The 22,443-nt window shown below is 42.1% G+C and overlaps 1 protein-coding gene across 1 annotated transcript; it reads right to left on the bottom strand.

Moving 5' to 3' along the window:
• Positions 1-85: 85 nt before the first annotated feature.
• Positions 86-20,130, bottom strand: stpg4 (sperm-tail PG-rich repeat containing 4). The gene is made up of 7 exons (XM_079560616.1): positions 19,923-20,130; positions 19,111-19,167; positions 18,496-18,750; positions 16,147-16,211; positions 15,868-15,913; positions 1,796-1,900; positions 86-346 (listed from the first exon to the last, which is right to left on the bottom strand). The coding sequence occupies exons 1-7, from the start codon at positions 20,016-20,018 to the stop codon at positions 242-244; spliced, it is 729 nt and encodes a 242-aa protein (XP_079416742.1). The 5' UTR covers positions 20,019-20,130; the 3' UTR covers positions 86-241.
• Between the last annotated feature and the right edge of the window lie 2,313 nt (positions 20,131-22,443).

The following is a 22,443-nucleotide window of genomic DNA, read 5'->3' as shown; positions in this document are numbered from 1 at the left end:
ACCCAGCTCATTATTTGTAAGTTTAAATCGCAAGGCACTTTGCCACCAAGTGAACCAACAGCACTTCCCAGCATCACTACTCGAATATTCAAAGTTTTCCGACCCATTAAGATTTGTCCAGACTGTTTCTTTGACGTAGATCTGTTGCGTAGCGAGTCCTAAAATAACAAAGGGGTAAGTGGGGCGTGCGTGATGTGGAGGTCGTGTAAAAGCTCGGTGTTAAAGCGCTTTTGGGACGGGGCTAAGGCAGGTTACGAAAGAAGAAGCTGAAGGAGGGGTCCATGACGGTGGTCACGCGGTCGCCCAGCTTCCAAAACGGCTCGTAGGCTCCCGGTCCCGGAGTTTTCTGTGACGCAAGAGGAAAAATTTTATGGGTTTTGGTTGCAATCGGGGTTAAAAACAATGGAAAATTAGTTAAAGAAAGTTAAAGGGACTATACAGACTTTAAAATGTTAAAATTCTGTATTTTCCTCCCCCTGCATGTTCCAGCAATGTCCTAATGTGTAGAATGAGCCCAGACCTGTTCACCACAACTGCCTCTTAAATCCTGCACTGTCACTCACAAAGGTGTTAACCCCTTACCTCCCACCTGAACCGAGCACATTTTCTCCAGTTTGGCTTTACCCCAGTCCAAAATCTTCTGGAAAAAAGCTGTGAAAATAGCAACAAAACTGAGACGAAAACAATGATGGAAATGTGACGAAAAAGTGACGGAAAATTTATGAAAATGTGGCAAAAATGTCACAAAAATGTCACAAGAAATTGACCAAAATTGACGAAAAAATGACAAAAATGTGACCAAAAAATTACAGAAATGCGACAAAAATTTGATTATAAAACCGACCCAAAAAATCACAAAAATGTGAAAAAAATTTAATTAAAAATTGACCAAAAAAATGACAAAAATGTGACAAAAATGTGATTCAAAAATTGACAAAAAAAATGACAAAAATGTGACAAAAAATGACAAAAAGGTGAAAAAAAAATAATTAAAAAATTGACAAAGAAAATGACAAAAATGTGATTTAAAATTGATGAAAAAATGACAAAAAAGTTACAAAAATGAGTTGAATACCCAACAAAAAAATGGTGGAAAAATAATCTGATGACGTGAGGAAAAAGATCCTCTCGGTTCAGGCGGGAGTTAAGAGGTTAATTCGGGTCCGAAGTGCCGTCATGCACAAGCTTAATATATAAGGTGCAGTTACACATAAGACCTGAGGTGGCAGTAGTCAGTGTAAAATAGCGAACTTGCATCTAGCCCCTTTAAAGAAGTGCAAATAGTTAGAGTGACGGATGGAGAATGAATTGACTTACACTTATATTTATCCTAATGGACCGCACTGCACAGACAAGGACACTTTATAGTCCATGGTGCCTATATATTGTTAATAATGTGTTAATAATTGACTTCTGGTGATGCACAACCAACTTGATCAAACATATTCGAGTCCAGCACTGTTGAATAAACTCCTGGACTCTTGATCAACTTAAATGTCTCAGGCTGTCAAGTTTTATCACTTTAATGTTGTAATGCAATTTGCTAATGTATAAAAAAATTACCAAGAAAGAAATATAGTCCAACTTTTATGGGAAAAATGACACTTAAATCTGTTTATCGACAAAGGTATTCTGAAGGTTTAACAAAAATCCCATTCCTTTTACTCACAAAGTAAAACCGTGCACATCCCTGATCTCAAGTTCACAGCCAGCTCCACTTTCACTCTACAACCCCACATTAGCACACTGTATATCGATCTATTGTGCCATATAATCCCTGGATGCTCGTACTCACGGGGTGGACGTAGTGAAGGCGGGGCAGCGTGGATTTGAAGCTGGACGTGATGCCCCTCCCCGGGCTCGACTCCGGGCTGTACTCCCCCGGCGCCGGTCCTTCTCTCTGGAGGGTGACGCGACAGATTTGTTATTGATAAATGGATTAGCTCATCGATTACCCCAAAGGGTCAAAACGCATTACAGCGGGGCCAGGTTTTGCATGTCGTTTCCTGTTTGCTCGATGGCCTGGTGTAATTGGCGTCTGTGTTTGTGGAAAGCACAGAGCAATTTGAGTTAACAATGCACCCAAATAGGAGCTTTTTGGATAACAAGGTTCTGACGTGGAGCTTACATGCGCTTTGAGAGCAGAAGAGGGAAACAGGGTCAATCAGATGTGCGTTAATGTTGCATGGTTTAAATCTCCAACATCAATTTTTGCTTATTTTGAGAGGAGTTAGGAGGTCCCACAACTGACTTATGAAAATACAATTCCTTTATTACATTAGGACATCAATTAGGTGGTCTACCGATTAGGTCTTCATCATAGGCCAGACAGACAGACAGACAGACATCCACTTTTGCTGATGGCTTTTTAAAGAGACTATATGGGGTTTAAAAATGTTAAAATTATGAATTTTCCTCCCCCTACATGTTCCAACAATGTCCTAATGTGTAGAATGAGCTCAGACCTGTTCACCACAACTGCCACTAAAATCCTGCACTGTCATGCAAAAAGGTGTTACTTCGGGTCCGAATTACCGTCATGCACGAGCTTAGTATAGAAGATGCAGTTACACATATGACCTGAGCTGGCAGTAGTGAGTACACCATGGCTAACTTGTATCTAGGCCCTTTAAGGGGAGACACTACAGGCAAAACTCAATTTTTTCAGTTTTCATTTTTTGGGCCAAATTGGTCTCTGAACATATAAGCTTTCAACCGGAAACAGAAAATATACCTAATCTTCACAATAACATGTTTAAATATTGCGCTGATTCAATGTTCCCCCATAGACTTATATGGGACAATGCAATTTCAAGGGCCTTTTTATCAAAACACTTTTTTTCTGTCATTGTGGCGACACTATGTCCACGTCAGTAGGACCTAAAGACTTCAAATTTTCCAGCCTTGGACTGAATAATAATTGTAAGATTTTTTCAGAGGGATTTTTTATTATTTAATCCCTAGCCCCATTTATTGAGTTTTGAATGTCAAAAAATAAGGCGAAAATTAAATTTTTACAAAATTTTCCACTAAAAAACTGCTTGTTTTAAAACTTAACAAGAAATCCTAAATCCCCTCTGAAAACGTCTTGGTAACTCATTCATCAATAAAATGAAACCATAAATTTGAATGTAGCTCTATCCATTATTCAGATTTCGTCGCCGAAAAGATGGGAAATTTGGGGCATTTTTAGGCATAAAACACCTTGTTCTTATATGAAAAGATAAAATGACAGAAAACTTGCAATGTATTTTTTTCTCACATTTATGCCAGTAATCTACACCAAAAGTTTCAAAATGGTATCTGTAAATTACATTTTGTCCCTATTCACCTGCAGTGTCTCGCCTTAAGTGCAATTTTCTTCCCATAAGCTCTACTAAAGCGGTTGTAAAAAAAAAAGAACACACACAAAACTGCTCTAATATTTCACCTTTAGCTTTGATTACAGCGCACATTCGCTGCGGCCTTGTTTACAATAAGCTTCTGCAATGTCAGAAGATCCAGTGCTGCATTAATCCTTCACCAAGATCTTGTATTGATGATGGGAGAATGATGGACTCTGTGGCGGCCAATCCATGTGTAAAAATGATGCCTCATGCTCCCTGAACCGCTCTTTCACAATGTGAGCCTCATGAATCTTGGTATTATTATCTTGGAATTTGCCCGTGCCATCAGGGAAGAAGAAATTGATGGAATAACCTGGTCATTCAGGATGTTCAGGTAGTCAGCTATCTCATTCTTAGTGTTGCTGAACCTAGACCTGACCAACTGCAGCAGCCCCAGATCACAAGAGTTGAATCCAGGTGGATACTTTTTTATAATATTAAATACCAGTTCCCCAATTTATTCTAACAGACTAAATATGAATATACTGACAGTACAAGCCCAAAGCATCCTCTGTTTAGTTCATGTGTCCCTGTACTCTTGGTTGGAAAGTACAAACACCAAAAATACAAGATAAATAATCTTGTAGATATTAATTTTTGAAGTACATCCTCTTGCAGCTTGTCCCTCATCGGAAAGCATTTGGACAAAACTCTAAATAAACATTTGCAGTTCCCTTTCACTCTGCGCCTGTTGCCTGGTAGCCGCTTTGTTTGTTCTGCCGAGAGTCACATTTCAGTCGCCTTTTGTTTGGTGCATTTTAAATAGTCATCAGGCTCATTGTGCATGCAACAGTATTGATCAAAGCAGCCATTTTAACCACCTCAATAAAACACTGACCCCCTGTGTGTGTTATTCCAAACCATTGCATTCAGTAGAGATTATATCACCGCCGCATGTACATCGCAGCAACGTGTCATTACGAAAGGGATTGAACATCTCTGAACACATGGCCACAGAACCCATTGTTATAACCTGCTATGTGAAAGATGCATTCAGGGTATATACCGCAAGGGCTATTTTTGGGGGGGGCCGACGTAAAGGCCTTTGACATTGGATTTTAGGAGTGCAGCTTATGTGGTGGTTCATTCATAGCTTTTACCCAGGGTCATTTTCAATCACACTCACATACACTGCTCCAGAGTTGCATAATATGAGGGAAAAATGGCCATGTTCATTTGAATATTGCGACAACAACAATGAACTGACCTCAAGTGACTCAACGACCCCGAGTAATATTAGTCACATTAAAACAAAACACAGCTTTACGGCAGATCTATGTTCTCCCTTCAAGTCCATTGTGCAAACCAAGAGAACAATGGGCTATAACGCAAGCACGAGAGCGGATCCTCAGGAGGCGCTGCTCTTCCTGTCTCGTTATAGATGAAGATTACATGGCAGGCAGTGAGTTGCTGGTGAGCAGTCAAGAGCATCATGTTAAAAACATTGCGTCAGGAGCTAAGAATTCACTGGAGGAAACTTCCTGCTCATCACAGTGTTTTTGTCTTGAAGCTAACGGCTAAGACTGCTGCCTCCCGGCCCTGGATAAAGTGGAAGAAAATGGATGGATGGATGGATGGATGGATGGATGGATGGATGGATGGATGGATGGATGGATGGAGGATGGATGGATAGAGGATGGATGGAGGATGGATGGATGGATGGATGGATGGATAGAGGATGGATGGAGGATGGATGGATGGATGGAGGATGGGTGGATGGAGGATGGATGGATGGATGGATGGATGGATGGATGGATGGATGGATGGATGGAGGATGGATGGATGGATGGATGGATGGATGGATGGATGGATGGAGGATGGATGGATGGATGGATGGATGGATGGATGGATGGATGGAGGATGGATGGATGGATGGATGGATGGATGGATGGATGGAGGATGGATGGATGGATGGATGGATGGAGGATGGATGGATGGATGGATGGATGGATGATGGATGATGGATGATGGATGGATGGATAGATGGATGGATGGATGGATGGATGGATGGATGGAGGATGGATGGATGGATGGATGGATGGATGGATGGATGGAGGATGGATGGATGGATGGATGGATGGATGGATGGATGGAGGATGGATGGATGGATGGATGGATGGAGGATGGATGGATGGATGGATGGATGGATGATGGATGATGGATGATGGATGGATGGATAGATGGATGGATGGATGGATGGATGGAGGATGGATGGATGGATGGATGGATGGATGGATGGATGGAGGATTGTTGGATGGATGGATGGATGGATGGATGGATGGCTAACGGCTAACACTAAATAAAAATAGTGCCTAGATTTTGAACTGGCTGGTCAAAAAATAATAGTGTCAGTACTTTTTAGTTGTTTAATTTTTGTGGTGTTGTTTTTGATACCTTTAGCTCTGAGATAAAACTTAAAATTTACATCCGACATAATATTTTTAACACGAAACCAGTGACTTTCCATCAGTATCTCACTCTCCGTGATGTTTTCTCTTTTGTGCAAGACATCGCTGGTCCTTATTGGGAAAATAGCGAGAGGAATGGCCGCACACTTGAAGATGAAGAAGCCTTTTGAATGAGAGGCAAAACATTTTCATTTTCCGAGCAGGTGCAGACACTTCACCGGCCTCGCTTGTGTAAATGCAGTGCGTGATTGAGTGGTCAGAGGGGTCGACGGCATAGACCGACTGCCTCGCTTCCGTCAGTCTGCCCCACTGCAGTTACAATGGCTACAAAAGAGGCTGCACGTTTGAAATCTAAACACATAAATCAATCATTCCAGACTTTCCACTCAATTTGCTGCTGTTGCCGTGATGTTGCTATGTTATGACATCACACGCATAACCTCTATAGTAGCTTTCCACCACAGTATATGGAGGGAATGAATAATGACTACAATGTATGGCGCTCTAAGTATATGCTAAATTACAGATGGCCTGAGTACCAAATCCAAGAACCACCACATTTTGAGATCCAATGTATCACTTCATTCATATATTTTCTTCCTTCTTTGTTCGTGCACTCTATTTAGTTACGTTTTACTTCTACTTGAGTAATTTTACTTTGAAGTAATGGGTAACCTGACTTCCTCTGCTCTGAATGCCTTTCACTTCTTCTTACCCACTAACACACATACTGCAGGACTAGCAGGAGCAGCGTACCATACCAAAATAGCCCTAGCCTCTTTCTCAGACCCACAGAGTGTCGAAAGGAGGAGGAGGAGGGGTGTCTGGTCTCGTCCCAGCTGGCTGCACTGCTACTGTTACTGCCACTTGATCCAAAGTTCACACAGTCCCGTACGACCGTCCCGTCCCATGCAGAGGTGTTAATGCAGCTGTATTTGGCGGCACGACTTGCTTTTGGGTGCCATTATTCAAACTGAGAATAACTGTAACAAAGTGTGAAGTTTGACCGCGGCACCTGGCCCACTTTCTCCAGCGCGATGTCAAACCTGCTGTCAGAAACTGGCACAAGTCTGAGGAGTGTCAGCTGCTAAAATGAACTGCCCGAAATGACAAGATCAAGCACTGAACTGAGCTATGAGCCACTTATTACTATTGTTGTTGTTGTTACGCTCTTACCAACCGAGCCGCCAGTTGGTGGATCCAAAAGGTCAGTGGTTCGTATCCTGGCTGACTGGTGCAGGCTGCTGTTAAGGTTAAGTTATACTTTATTGTCCCCGTAGGGAAATCTGTCCTCTGCATTTGACCCATTTGGCTCATTGTGTCCTTGGGCAAGACACCCACTTTCCCTCTCTAAATGTAGTGTGGACCGTCGAAGGGGCTCACTTCTGTCAGTTTACCCCAGGGCAGCTGTGGCTACAATAGTATGTCTTGGTGCAACAGTGGTGCAGAGAGTAGAGTGGGCCGTCTTGTGACCGGAGGGTTGGCGGTTCAAATCCCAGCTCCTGAAGGTGCACCATGGGCAAGGCACTTCCTTGTCTGCATACATTGGTGTGTGAATGTGTGACTGGTTCCTTAGAGTAAAGCGCTGTATAAGTGACCATAGTTAAAGGGACTAGATGCAAGTTGGTCCTTCTTATACTCACTACTGCCACCTCAGGTCTTACACGTAACTGCAGCTTCTATATTAAGCTTGGGCATGACGGCACTTCGGACCCGAAGTAACAACTTTTTGAGTGACAGTGCAGGATTTTAGAGGCAGTTGTGGTGAACAGGTCTGAGCTCATTCTACACCTTAGGACATGGCTGGAACATGCAGGGGGAGGAAAATGCATAACTTTAACATTTTTAAACTCTGTATAGTCCCTTTCAGTGTTATTCAACAGTATTTCTATTATTATTACTATTATTATATGTTTGTCTATAAAAGCAGTGTATAATTGTCACACAAGGGACTTCCTAATAAAACGATAACAAAAAATACACATGGACACATATCTTAGCTTTATAGTTTGTTTGTTTTTTCAAGTCATTGTACAGTTTGATTCCTTGGGCTAATCACATGTTCATGTAGGCCATGTGGGTGTAGTGCAACGTCAGGCCTGGGGCCAAATCCGGCCCTACAACATCGAACCTTTAGTCCCCAAAATTATTTGGAAAATATTATAACAAAAATCAGCAATCCAATACCTACTAAAGTACCCCATACTGTAGATTCCATTAAAATTTCCTGGCAAAACACCATATTGTCGAATTGGCCTTTAGTGTAGTGACTTGTCCAACGACACAACAACTCTATGCATTAATAAACAGGGCTCAAACCAATAACATCTAAACAAGTTGAGTATGGGGAAATCAACTGAGGTACTGTGCCATTCATAAACTTCCTGTGAACTTTGCTCAAAACAGACGACCAAGCACTATTCTGATTTAAACTGAACACATTATATTGTTCACCAGGAGTTGGACAGTCACAGTTGACCTTGTGGTTTGCATCCTGTAATATCTATCACTTCACCAAAGGGAGGCAGCTCACATTAGTCGTGTCATTGTGGATGATAGAGCACTTTCATTAGCAGAGGCAAAACAGGTCTGATCGATTTCTATTCTTTTCCTATCTATAAGTTAGATCAATAAGATGTAGTATACAGTATCATTTTTACCGCCAATTATGTGGAAAAGCTCTTGGACAAAACCATAATTGATTTAGCGCAGAGTCATAGTCCCTCTGAGATGGGAGACAGCAGGTGTGTGGGCCGCCTCAGATACAGACGGATGTTCACTCACTGGAGAATATGAGGATTATAAATCAAACAGGCTTGAATCTCCGCGGACGCTTTGTTCTCTCCGAGCAGCACGTGAGGTCCACATCACACACAATTTTTTAAAGAAAACATGTAAATCTAGGACAAAACAAGGTCCCAGGATGCCAAAATCCAGTCCAGTCAGGAAAGCTAATAATACTGTTATTCTTGTTGCTCCAATTGGGATTAAATTGTATTTTTTTTGTAAATTTCAAGGATCCAAAGAAAGTGAATTTCAAGGTAATGTGATTCTGTGCAGAGCCGGTGCTAGTATTTCGGGGGCCCTGAGGAAACATCCACAAGGGGGCCCTACAGTACATCTCAAGACTATTAAATGAAGAGCGGAGAACCCTCGTACTCATTGCGTTTCGTACAAGGGTCTGGACCTTCACAATTGAGCTCCGTTATCAGGCGGGAGGGGTGAACTCCTTTGAAACCATTGGATCTGATTTTCGATAGCGTTTGGTCGTGACGTATGTAACTATAACTCTTGGGAGCATTCCTTGCGCATTCCAAGGCTTCAGTTTTAATTTCTGGATATTTGGGAGCTGAGCCAGAGCGGATTGAAGACTTTCCATTACTTTCGTATCCGTCGTCATTGCCAAACTACAATCAGTAAATGCGGCGCAAATGCTTGACGTCACCTACAAGCCCCGCCTCCCCCGCTCGCTGAATGGTAGGTAGAAAGTCAACCGATGTAACGCAGCCACTGAGATCAAGCCCAGACGTAACATGAAGGGAAATTATAACTGACCAGAGTTTACAAGTGGCTAAGGCCAGGCTAACGTTAGACTATTTCTCCCCCCACTTTTTAAAATGCTAAATGGCAAATGGTCACATTCTGTCATCTCTGACCCACAGTTTGGGAACCCCTGATTTAAAACTAGCTGAAATATGCCCCTGACTGGTATTTTTTTGTCATACCACTCACTGAGATTTAGCCTGATGGTAAATAATTCAGAGAACCAGAGTTACTGAAAGTAACTGCTCATATGAGAGCCGTGTGGATTCAGCTTCCTTTTGAGACAAATACAGCGGCTTTGCTCACGTCCATTCGCCAAACTGTCCTGATGTGACAAATAAAACTATTCTCTTGCTGTTGCCATCTTGTTCTTTTTATCAGGTGGTAAAGGACACTTTATGTCTCCTTTTGGCATTTTTTTTTCAACCCATCCTTCAACGCTGCAGTGGCAGTGGCTGACAGGAATGCAAAACCCGGTGGGCACCCATTTCTCCTGACCTTGAGGAAACAGGAGTGTCTAGAGGATGTCTAGAGGAAATGCAACATGAATTGAACCCAGGACCTTCTTATATTGGGGTGAGAGCGCTAACTGATATTACATATTAACATGTTAGTGTTTACTGTGAAAAAAAAAAGTGTTTTTGAGTATGTAATTATTTATTTAAAGGTTTTCAACATTGTCATTGTACATGTTGTAATATCGAGTGGGGGATTTAAAATGGGCATTTAAATTTGACAATTTGCATTTGATTTACAAAAGTCTAGCAATCATTTTGAGATTCACAAGCTTTGACTTAAACTAGCTAATAGCTGAAAAGGAAACAAGTTGTCTGGAAATTCACAGTGCGCTTTGCTGAATTATGACATGATTTTAAATCCTGAGATTTTTCAAAGAGTGAGAGGTTGAGCACAGTTTGTCCTTGCACTACCTATTTTAATTGTGTGATCACATTAATTCTTCGACAAAGACATACTCTGAGTCATAGACTTTTTATAGCTCCTCACTGAATATTGATAAGCTGAGAGAAGAGAGCCTGAAAAACCTGATGGAACTAAACGTGCTGGCGACTGGCACGCACAATTTTTCAACGTATTCTACAATTTCACTTACACGTACTTGTGAAACCTGTACACAAACTTGGCTATGGAAACAAGAGAAAAGGATAACGAGTTGCTATTGCAGTGATTTGACCAGTAACAAGAGAGATGCCAGTTCAGACCTTTCCAAACTACATCATGCCAAGAGCCCCTACACCTGCAGCACAGTGAAGGCGTCACAAGAGGAGCTACAGGAAACAAAAAAGGGACAAACAAGGAGGTATCCGGGCGAGACTCACAGCTAAGCCACACATGCCTTCTATTGTTCTGGCTAATAGATGTTCTCTGGAGAATAAAACAGATTAACTGCGAAGCTCTTCCCAGAAGATGGTGAAAGTCTGTTGTGGAGCGGAGGGAGCTGTGCAGGAGGAAGTGGAAAGAGGAGGTGGAGCTGACCAGTGCAGGACACCACGCTCTGAAACAGGGTCAAAACAAGGAGGCGCTGCACCATTTCAGAGGATCGGAGGAGCACTGAAGGCAGCCAGCCAGGTTTCATCTGGGTGCTACAGTTTCCCGACCTCCTGGTCAGGTCGGACCACAATGGCAGCATGGCTCAGTCGCAGTGGCTCAGGACTAACACCTGAACACTATTTTGTTAAAGCACTTACTTGCACTTACTTACATACTGTCATTGTGTTTTAGTGTTTCCCAACCAACTTGGCAGGGGGTACTTGGAAATATTTTGGAATCATAAAAGGTGGAACTGAGTAGCTTGTCCATATTAATTTCAAAGGAAAGTACATTTTTATGTTGTTTTTCAGTAAAAAAAAAGTTTGAGATTTTAGTGTATTTTTCAATAATTTTAAACATGAACCTCAACTAAACATGGAATAATCTGAGTTTGGTGATCACTTTGTAAAAATATTGTCAGGATCCTCGAGGCAGGTTGGGACCTTTTTTGCCCTAAGAAGGTCCCAACCTTCTTAGGGCAAGTGTGGCAAAGTAAGTGTGTCTTGTCTTTGGGCAAGACACACCTGAGTTAAAATCTTCCAAGTCAACATTTGACTAATAGACAAGATGAAAGAATTACGGAACAAGAATAAGTTGAACAATTGTGGTAACATTGGCTTCCACTGGTGAGGATTACTTACCAGTAGAACGTATGGAGAGAATAAATAAGGGTAATTATTCAAATGGCCATTAGCTAAATATATGTATACTTGATGTCAGACATTTACAAATAACTTTTCAAATTCAAAACACTGTTGTCTCCACAGGGAAATGTGCCCTCTTCATCAATGCTACAGGGCAGTGATGGTCAAAAGTATCTTGCTGCAGGGAATAGGCCTACAGTGCATGTGTTTAGGATGAATGATGAGGAAAACTGAAGCACCCGGAAGAAAAACAGCCACCTAGGAGGACATGCAAACCAAACCAATTCCTCATCACGTTACTAAACAAAGCACCGAGACACCACCGCTACCCCATCAATATGAGCCACATTGGGACGACCGGTGCTAATGTATGTAACAAGACGAGGCAGAGTCCACTTTGCTTTAATTTGCCCTGGGAATAACAGCGTCGGTGACTACAGACAGCTGCTTAACCTTTGACAATCACCGTGTCGTAGGAGCCGCACTGACAGGCCGACGGGCGCAGAAACACCGCAATAACACCCCCGGGATTTCTTAGCGCCTTTCCTTCTCCGTCAACACTCTGCAGCTGCCAGCCCGGCTCAGATATCCGCACTGTAAAACCCACCAGTGCAGGGCATCGCAAACTGCGGGGCGAGTACCAGGACTACACTGACTGAGGAGTCAGTCCATGATGTTGTTTTACTCTTGTTTGACTTGAATATCAAGTTTGAACCATTTGGAAGGTGCTCTTTGCATGTTTGGTTTATTCAGACCTGGCTTAATTTTAGTCCTGGTATTGTAATGTGCTAAGAAGATAAAACTCTAGATTAGGACTTGGCCATAGTAATGTGTTAGGTATTTCTGGCGGCCATCTTGTGACTGGCCCTTCTAACTCAGTGCAATGGGAAACTGTTGATGCTGTTTTGATCTATTTTGTGTTATTTCATGACTCTTTAATAGTTGTGACTGACCTTATGTCACATCTGGCAAGAAAATAAAGTTTTTGCAGTTTTCCAAATTTGGTTTCAGTTGCATAGACTTTAGCTACATTTGATACATGGATTTTCTATGGAGTTCTATATCAAATATAACATTTGTTTCCTACTTTCAAACAGCATTTCTGTACTTTTAAACATAAACACGGCGTGACCAATGTTTATTGCACAGGGGACAGTGATACAATGAATACTAACCACCAGAATGCTAACCACGGGAATGCTAACCACGAAAACAATGCTAATACGACTAAGCAACACAACATGGCATACTTCATATTCTGCTGTTGAGTCAATGAAAATGTTGCTCCTGGTTTTGCATTGGTTGCTATAATAGTTAGTCTTGCCGTCCAGTCACAAGATGGCTGCCACGTTTGCCACGTCAACGAGCATCATGTCCGATCTTTGGTAGTTTGTACTGCCCTGGATCTAGTTGAAATAGTGGATCCTTGTTAAGACTTAAGACCTGGTTTAGAACTTATAGCAACAATAAAGTCTATTATTGTAATCATTTCCAATTATCATAATTTTTTAAAATGCCCAATCTTGTCTGATCTCAAGCCAAGCATGGTCGAGCCTGGTGAGCTGTGAGTGAGCGGTTGGTGGTGTTTTAGGGTCCAACGGTGCATATTGGTGCAGGCACGCCTCTGCCAGTCTTCCCAAGGTAATCTGTGGCTACGTAAAAGCTTACCACCACAGAATATGACATGTGAAGTGCTTCGGGCGACTTGCGTGTCTAAAGTGCAATACAAATAACATTTCCTTTCCCTTCCCATTTGTCCACTTGATTTCGGGTGCTTTTTTTTTCCTTGTCAAAATTCTAGGGGCCAAACCTCAATCGTGGCTCCACACTCGCCCAAATCCCATGTTTATTATATTTGTCCCAACAGGAAGTCTCATGTACCCCTTGGAACTTTTCTTTTATACTTCAAGTACCCCCTATGTCAAGATTGCAGCTGATTATTTAGAAGAAGATCAACCAAAGTTCTGGTTTTGTAAACAGACAATGTGTTTTGTTCAAAACAAGGCATCCATCCATCCATCCATACATCCATCTTCTTCCACTTGTCCGTTGCTGGGTCGTGGGGGCAGCTGTTTGGAGCTGCCCAAATCACATTGCACCAGCCCCTTATGGCTCCTCCTGCAGGTGGTGGGTCCATGGGAGGACGGCCTCACGATTAAACAGGCCTGTTGGTCTCTCATAAGGGGCTTCTGAACCACTCTTTGTCTGACCCGTCACCTAGAACCAGTTTGCCATGGCACACCCTACCAGGGGCACGAACCCCCCGACAATAGAGCTCCCAGGATCATTCAGGTGCTCAAACCCCTCCACCACGTTAAGGTGGCGGTTCCAGGAGGGGTCAAAACAAGGCAAACGGCTAATATTCAATTCAGATTCCACTTCTTTTTAAATCTGATATTATTCCAAGTACCCCCTCCTACGTACCCCTGGTTGGGAAACACTGCCCTAGAGAAGTGTATTTTCCTAAACAAGTCTCCTATGTGTGTAAAAAATATGTCTCACCATAACTTTTGGGGAAGAGATTCTATGCTGTACGGCTGTGTTTTGCCCCTGGACTTCAAGTTACCTACTCTTGCTGTAGGCTATAAATTGGTCTATGTTACAGATGTGGATAACTCGGGTTATTCAGCTGATAAGAGTAGTATATAGATCAGTGCAGCCAATAGTCTTGTGATTGAGGCTGCCGTACATATGGAGGAACACTGTGCCTATGGGCCAAAGCATCCTTAAAAAAGACCCATGTACAGATCCGTATGAACGGGCTGATTTTGCAGTGCAGCCGCAGCACATGGTCCGCTGCAACTCGAACCGGAGGCGACTGCAGTGCCATAACAGGCCGAGGCCAGAGCCGAGAGTCAGACAGGATCGCTTTCTCCGACCCGCGCGTACGTCCAAACCGCCTCACATCCTGCCCCTCCGCGTGAGGTAATACCAGCAGACGCTCCCAGGAAATGTAGCGGCCACTCACTGCATCCAAATGTGACTAATCATGAGTCATGTTTCAGGCACAGAAATACATAGAAAAGATACAAAGAGACTCAACTTGATGGAGTGGGCTGTCAGGAGGTATTTCTTTCTTTATTCCTTCCATTGTCAGAAAATTAAGGAGCGCATTTGCCTCCTAAACATATACACGACTTGACAAATAAAAAGGTCACACGCTGTCATATTTTGTTGCAGCTGTGGCATTGTTTCAATAAGCTTCTGCGATGTCTAAAGTGTGGCATTAATTTTTCAACAAGAGCTTGAATTGATGATGGGAGGGTGTGATTGACCAGTGCGCAAAGCCTCCTCCAGCACATCTCAAAGATTGTCAATAGGGTTAAGAGCTGGACTCTGTGGTGGCCAATCCATGTGTGGAAAAAGAAAGATGTCTCATGCTCCCTGGACCACTCTTTCACAGTGTGAGCCCGATGGATCCTGGCATTGTCATCTTGGAATATGCCCTTGCCATCAGGGAAGAAGCACCTGGTCATTCAGGATGTTCAGGTTGTGAGATGATCTCATTCTTTGGTTACATAGTGTTGCTGAACCGACACCTGCAGCAACACCAGGTCATACCAATCACTGACACTGCATTCATACATATAGGCAAAGTAGAGTCTGCACCAGTTAAAGCAGACATTCAAGTTTCAGTTCATCCACTCTTATTTTTACTATTTTCTGACCCTTTTGACCCCCTATTAATGTGTTGATATTCCATAATTTTTTTATGACTTTTATGTTGAACACAGAGTTGCTTCATGTGCTTTAATCAAATAACTGCCTTGCCTACCTCCCAAAACATGCTGGTCAGGTTGGCCCACAATGCTCAGTTGCAGCGGCTCAGGACTAAATCAACACCTGAATGCAATTGTACAATGACAAATAAAGCACTTATAATAATATATACTTACTTACTTGCCTTTGTCCAAGTAATATGTTTTGAAGCCTCATGTTGTATGCATTTATGGTGGCGCTGAGGCTGAGTGGCAAGAAGGTTCTGACATGGTTCAATTCCTAGCCTAGGGACCTTTCTTTGTGGAGTGAAAATAACTTGACTCAAGGTCTGGAAATGGGTCCACTGCTCCTAGAGGTTTGCCTTGAGGCGCTTGTTGAAGGATGGGTCAAATGCAGAGGACTATTGTTCCTTTGTTGGAGCAGAAATGGAAAACGTATAACACCTTATGTCTGTTTTTTGTTTGATATCAAGTCAAGACACTGCCTGGCGGATAGACAGACAGGCGAGTGGCTTGTAACAAAGACCCATTGAAAATCCATTGCCGTCAAGTCGTTTCGTCTTGAACGAAAACCCCGAACAGCCTTAATAACTCGGTCTTGTTGGAGGCAGATACTTACAGGAGGAAAGCTGATCCGCTGTACGGTCGAGCGAAACATCACATGTCTGCAAGGGGAGGAGAGAGAGGGGGATGATTGGACCGTGCAACTGGCTATACATGTTCAGCGGAGAAAATATGCTCAGGTTGGTGATTGCTTCTGTGTTTTTGTGCTCTCTCTGAGATGGAGAAGGGAGTGAAGAGGTCGGAGATGCAGCGATCAGTGGATGACTCATGGCATTTCACTGCGATCAGCAAGAGGGGGAAGAAAAGAAGAAAAGGCTATTCGTGGAGAGCTTACTTGCAGGGAATCTTCTCCACTGGTTTGGCTGCAACATTGTAGTCACAAGGAGAAGTCCGCAGATCCTAGAAAATGTAAATAAAGAAGGTTCAATAAATGGATTTAAGGAAAATTGTATACGCTTCATTATTCTAGCTGTTATCTGTTTTTTCACTGTAGACCAGAAGTCTCCAATATGTAGCTTGGGATCAGTTGCTCTCCAGTCCTTTCCAAGCAGCTCAATTAGCTTTTCTCACTTATACATAAGCTTGGTGGATCAAATCTCTGACTCATCAGGACACAGACTGACCAATAAGAGAGGTAGGTGCTGAAAAAGTGTCTGCATTTGAGCTGCCTTTAAATGAAGGTCCATTGAATCGCGATACAACGATTTCTCCAAATGAGCAGATCATCACAGGAATTCGATCATAATAAGACCGTTCTCAAGGCACATTATAGAACTGTCTTTGTGCCCCATGTACAAGCTGAACAAAATCTAAAATCATGAAGGTATAAATACAGTAAAGAGAAAGCACAGAGCACAAAGCCATTCTCTTTCATTGTATTGAAACATTGTCCAGTGTTCCACTCAGAGTTACCCAAAATGAAGCCCAACAGCTTTACAATAACTTTGCAATCTCTCAAGTCACTCTTGTTTGTCCTTCCTACTATTTCAGTGTGACATAACTGCAGAACCATTAGCCTCCTTGGCCTTTCCATCGGATCCTCTTCACCACCATCAGGGTCTAGGCCTCTATTCTGTGACTCCAATGGTCAATAATTTGTTGCGGAGGTGTTCATTTTAACAAGGTGAATAGCCAAAAGCTGTGACATTACATTTCTGATGGCTGTTTGGAAAAATTGCTAACACATTCTCTGCCCTCCTTCCTTTATGTGGTTATAAAAGCAATCCCCCGAGCTCCTCTCGATGCAATTTGAGTTTCCACCACAGCCATTACTGAGATGAGGACCAAGGATGCACATTCTACACAAATATACTGTAATTACCTCGACGCAGCCCTTTCAAAAGCCACGCAATTTAGGTCTTGCATTGGCAAAGTGTAGCACACGGCATTCAGGCACAGCATTTTAGAAACCTTTTTTATTCAACCAGGAAGAACTCGTGGCCAATCACTTTTCAAACCAAGAGTAATGTTCGGGGAACAGAGGCTCAAGTGGGAAAGCAGTCGTCTCTTTACTGGGAGTTTGATGCCTGCTTTCACCAGTGCACATTGTCGTGTTATTTGGGAAGGTGACATGACACTTTATCCACCTTGCGATGTGAAAGTGTGAGTGAGTCTGCGTGATTGATGGTGGTAGTTTATCACCAACAAGTAAATGGGGAGTGAATAAATAAAGCAATCTGTAACTTCATGCAAATATCAATATCATCAATAAACTCTTCCTTCTCTCTAAGACCACATTCTGACGGCAAGTCTTAATGCTTAATTCAGATGTATTTTTTGAGGGGGTGGCGAAACCCATTATTTGCAAGGTTATTCAGGGCTATCTAAATGTAGAGCTGGGTACCAGGAAACGATGCCAGTATGGTATCGACAAATAAGTTTAGGTACTTCTGGTATCAAAAAAATTAAAGTATCAAAAGCAGGTACCGAATGAATATTAAATCTTTAGATCCAAGTTTTGATGCTGTTGGTCAAAAATTGAGGAAAAAATGGGGGGAAATGTGGAAAAATGAGGGGAAAGATTGGAACAATTAAAATCAGGGGGGGGAGAAAAAAACTGGAAACATTCAGATAAAAAAAAATGTGGGGGAAAAGTGAGAAAAAATTGGGAAATAAATGGGAAAAATACAATACTGAAAAAATTGGTAAAATGGCGGGATTGGTAAAAAAATTACCAAAAATTGGTAAATATGTAAAACATATTTTTTTCTGCCTTTTTGTAGTTAAAGGAACTTTGTTGATTGTCTCACCTCAAATAAATGATACAAATGTAAAAAAAAATATATATATAATAATAATAAATGGAAGGAATAGGAATAAATTAACATTATAAATCTGCTTTATGGTTGGTATCGAAAACAAGTATCATTAAAGCACCGTTATCGGAAAAAAAAAGTAACGGTACCAACCCTATCTAAATGTGACTGTGCCCTATGTCTCTATTCACCTGTCTGAACAAATGCGTCTGTGTCACACGCATGTACAACGTCACATGAAGTGTTTTGCGGTAAACAAAAGTACAGTGTCAGTATACAAAGTATTCAACGATCTGGCGGTGGTAAAGTTGGTGCCTGAAGCCAACGAAGCACATTTTCAACATCATTGTTCAAAGAAGAAAAAAGGGCTTGGATTCTCCTCGTTCCAGATATGTATTAATAATGTCCTTGAAACGTCCACATCTTACCTTATCCCTGATGCCGTAGGAGACATTTTCGGGTCTGGGTGAGTTTTTGAAGGAGTAAGTGGCCTGTCTTTTTAAAGCCTCTTGTGTGGAGTCGGTGAGGTTGTAGGCACCAGGAAGCAGGAGGTCTCCCCTTCTTTGTCCCAGAGTCAGGTCTCTCCTTCCCACGCCTTTAAACCCATACGTCCTCTTTACTGGGTTCAGCTCACCCTCCTCTATGAAGTCTCTGATGTGGTACAGGCCGGGCCGAGGAGTGTCCTGGGATGAGACAGAGAGGGAGGAAGTAATCTCTGATGCAGGTAAGAAAATGATTACGGAAATGATTAAGACTGCGTACTGTACAATCACCAATTAGCTGACATTAAGAGGCGAGACTATTGTTCTTAAATATATGTCTATCAATTGCTCCACAATTCTGGGACTGGCATGAAAGAGCACACAGTCTCATGACCACTGTATGACTCATTATTTAGATATAACACAGCAACAACAGTCTGCACCATCCAACCCGTAGGTGATACTCGATAACCGCAGCCAAGCAGCCCTGCTTCGGAGCCAGCTGATCAGTCTGTGCCACAGAGACTTGGATAAGAGCCTTTTATTCAGAGTGACACCTACTTTTAATGTCCCCAACCACCAGCTCCCTCGCCCGCACTCATCCAGCCTGCCGTCAGCCTGCAGATAAGAGGACACTGTCAGCTTCGGTTCAGTCATAATAGCAATGAGGTTACGTGTCCGAGCTGACATGAGCGTGTGCAAAATGGGTTTTGAGAATAAACAGTTGAGTAATCAGTCTTTTGTAGTAAGGAAGAAGTTTTATTGGTAAAAGTGAAAATTCATTTGGATGGATCCCAGTGTCGTTGGGGGAACATCTCATTTTACCCTTACCTTTTACTTGGTGTTTTTTCTCATTCTCACTTACAATGCTATAAAAAGTTACGTGACATGTTTCGCCCTAGAGTTGCTCAACAGAATGAACTGACAACCTTTGACTTTGTGGGTAAACTGAAAAATGTGGATCATCTTCCATATTTTCTTCCATATTCAGCTGCAGGAATTTTCCTTGACATATATTGATCCATCATTTGCAGCATAAAGAAATGATAACTATTATGCAATGTAAATTTTGGTGGGCGTTTTTGGGGGCACAAATCAAAGCAAACCAGTTTAAATACAGCTAAAAAGTCAGCTAATGGAGGCAATTTCAGGGGTGAAATGATCTGAACAGCTCCTGTGAATGTGTCTGGACTTAGAGATCTGCTAGTATAATAACCTTACCGCTTTTAAACTTTTGCCATATTTTTGTTGCGTAACACTCCCGTTTTTACCACCACAGCTGCGGTGACTTTACGATGCCAGGAATGTGTTGATTCACTTCCCACAGCATCTTCTGTCTCTGTCCTTATTAAGCCCCACACAGTGTCACTTACCTTATCTGCAGCACTCGCGCCTCTGGACACAGCGCTCACTTGTTTCGACATGCTCCTGTTTTTCCATGCGCCTGTGTCTTGAGCTGAGGTGGCCATTGTGTCTTGTTATCGGCCCGGGCGCTGGGATCCTGTGACACCTGAACCACTGGTAAACCGGCCACTGTTTCTATAGCAGCGAGTCTCGCTATCGATCAATTTTTCAACGAGCCCGGGCTTCGGCGGTGGTGGAGGGTCTAAATTTAGACGCGCTGTGGGCCAGTTTGACAGAGTATAAGCACAAAGGAGAGCTCCAGCTTTGTTGCACCTGTAACACTAGAAAAACACAGATGAGTGAGCGCAGGGCTGATTTTAAAAGAGTCAAAAGAGAGTGGCTATGGTACAATGGTCAATCAGATAACTGGAGCAATCAGTAATAATCAGATCTAATGTGATTATATTCACAATCTGTTCACCCAACCCTTGAATCAGTTCCACCTGCAGCACTAGGTGGAACTGATTGCATCCTTATGGAAATTTTGATTTATACTTTTCATATGCACTGTAGTTCCATGGAAGCAGCACAGGACTAAAAGCCAAAGGTCCAGGGTTCAAGCCCATCAAACATTGGTATTTTATGTTGATTTTTTTGTATGGCATATGCATTTGTGTGAAAGATCGCATTGCATCTTATTATGTTGTTTATTTGCCACTTTTAATCCAACATTCTTTCTGGCTCAATCCATTATCAAGATTTTCTCACCACAGATATAGGCACTTTTCTTATGTTGATGTCAGTAATCTACAGCATTAACCTAATCTTTCTTCTGTCTTTCTTTTTTCTTGATTGGCAATGTACTACAAATAATAATCAAGTTTCAAAGCGTGTAGGCAGCCTTCAAGTCACAGGGCACGGACATGGTTTCTAGTTTAAATAAAACCCATTCAGCCGCACAGACTACTATCAAATTAAAGCCTTGTTACTTTGCCTCTAATTCCCTACAGTGTGGTGTTATCTTGCCACAGCCACTTTTAGCTCCGGTCTCAGGAGTGCGAGGAGCCGTGTGTGATGTCAGACTGCTGTGGACCGTCACCTGAAGTGAAAATCTCTCCGGGAGCGTCTCCAAGCAACTGGTCTGAGCGCGCACAGCGAGCGATTCATGTGTGCACTGCAAAAAAAAGTGTATGTAAACTCTGCCATGATAATTACTGTATCGTCTTATCATTAGAGACATGAGAGGTAAACAATATTTCACAAGTATTTGCATTTCGGTTTACAGTAAAAAAGAAAATTGCAATAAAATTGTAAATCATTATTTTTATATATGCAACTTGTCATTTTTATGCTTTTGGATTTGGATTTTTGTGGCATAAAATGGACTTCAATAACATTGTTCTTCACATTTGGCTCTTGTGACAGGCCTTTATGACGACTGGTTTGGAATAGTCTGATTTGACTTGGATTAGTTTCAAGATTTTACAAGGTTTTCTTGTTTTTCTTATATGTAAATGTAGGTTTGGTGACCTAGGGAGGAGTTGAGGCTGAAATAAGGGTACTTTGTTGATTTATTTTTAAATGTGTTATTAGGGTCTTTCGCTTTCACAGAAAGAAAATGTGAAATGTTAACAGAGAGAATATAAATCTCTGTTCCTACCAGAGAAGGTAGTGGTTAGCGCTTGTGCTTCACAGCTATAAGGTCCTGGGTTCGATTCCCACCTGGAAGGGTGTACATTACTATAGCTGAATCCTCGAACCAGGTGGTACAGACCATCAGCCTGGGCGTCCCCGGGGGCGGGTTTGCTGTCGCCCACTGCTCCTGATGATTTGCCCCAACGGCATCGAAAGATGGGTCAAATGCAGAGGACAAATGTCCTTATGGGGACAGTAAAGTATACCTAACTTTAACCTTTCTGTCATGTATGAATATAGGCTATAGGAAAATTCATATGTATTGACGTAACAATAATGACAATAACAAATTAATTGAATAAATAAATAAAATTTTAAGTAAAATTTCAACATCTGCCGCCTGAGTAAAACATGTCATTGCACATTTCACCCATTTAAAACATTTTCTTACTCCATCATCTGTAGTTGCCACTTCTTGGATGAGTACAGATGACAAGCGTAACAACTTTTGTAAGCAATGAATACATTACAAAAATTAATTTCCTCTGTGGTTTTTGTTGTTGAAAAATAGCTTAAAAGGCCTGTCTTGTATAACTTTGCTGGGAGCAGGTCATCACCAGCTCCATTGCTCAACACGAGGTTGAAAAACATTAAGACCTCTTCCCAATATACTTTGGTTTGACCACACACTTCCTAAGCCTTGTCGGTGTCGGGAAACTCCGAGGTAGCGTCAGTAATGTTAATCTTTTACCTGAGGTCCCAAGGTAATTGTCATCCCATGTGAATAGGGCTATAGTCCTATTTCTGCAAAACCACTAATTTTCATCTTTTAAAGGGATTTTGGGCTTTAGTTTATTCAATAAGACAGCTCTGGATGAAAGAGCCTGAAGAGTGGGGAGAGACATTCAGCAAATT

Source organism: Gobius niger (assembly GCF_951799975.1).
Source record: "Gobius niger genome assembly, chromosome: 7".
Taxonomy (NCBI): Eukaryota; Metazoa; Chordata; class Actinopteri; order Gobiiformes; family Gobiidae; genus Gobius; species Gobius niger.
This window is presented reverse-complemented; position numbering and strand designations above follow the sequence as displayed.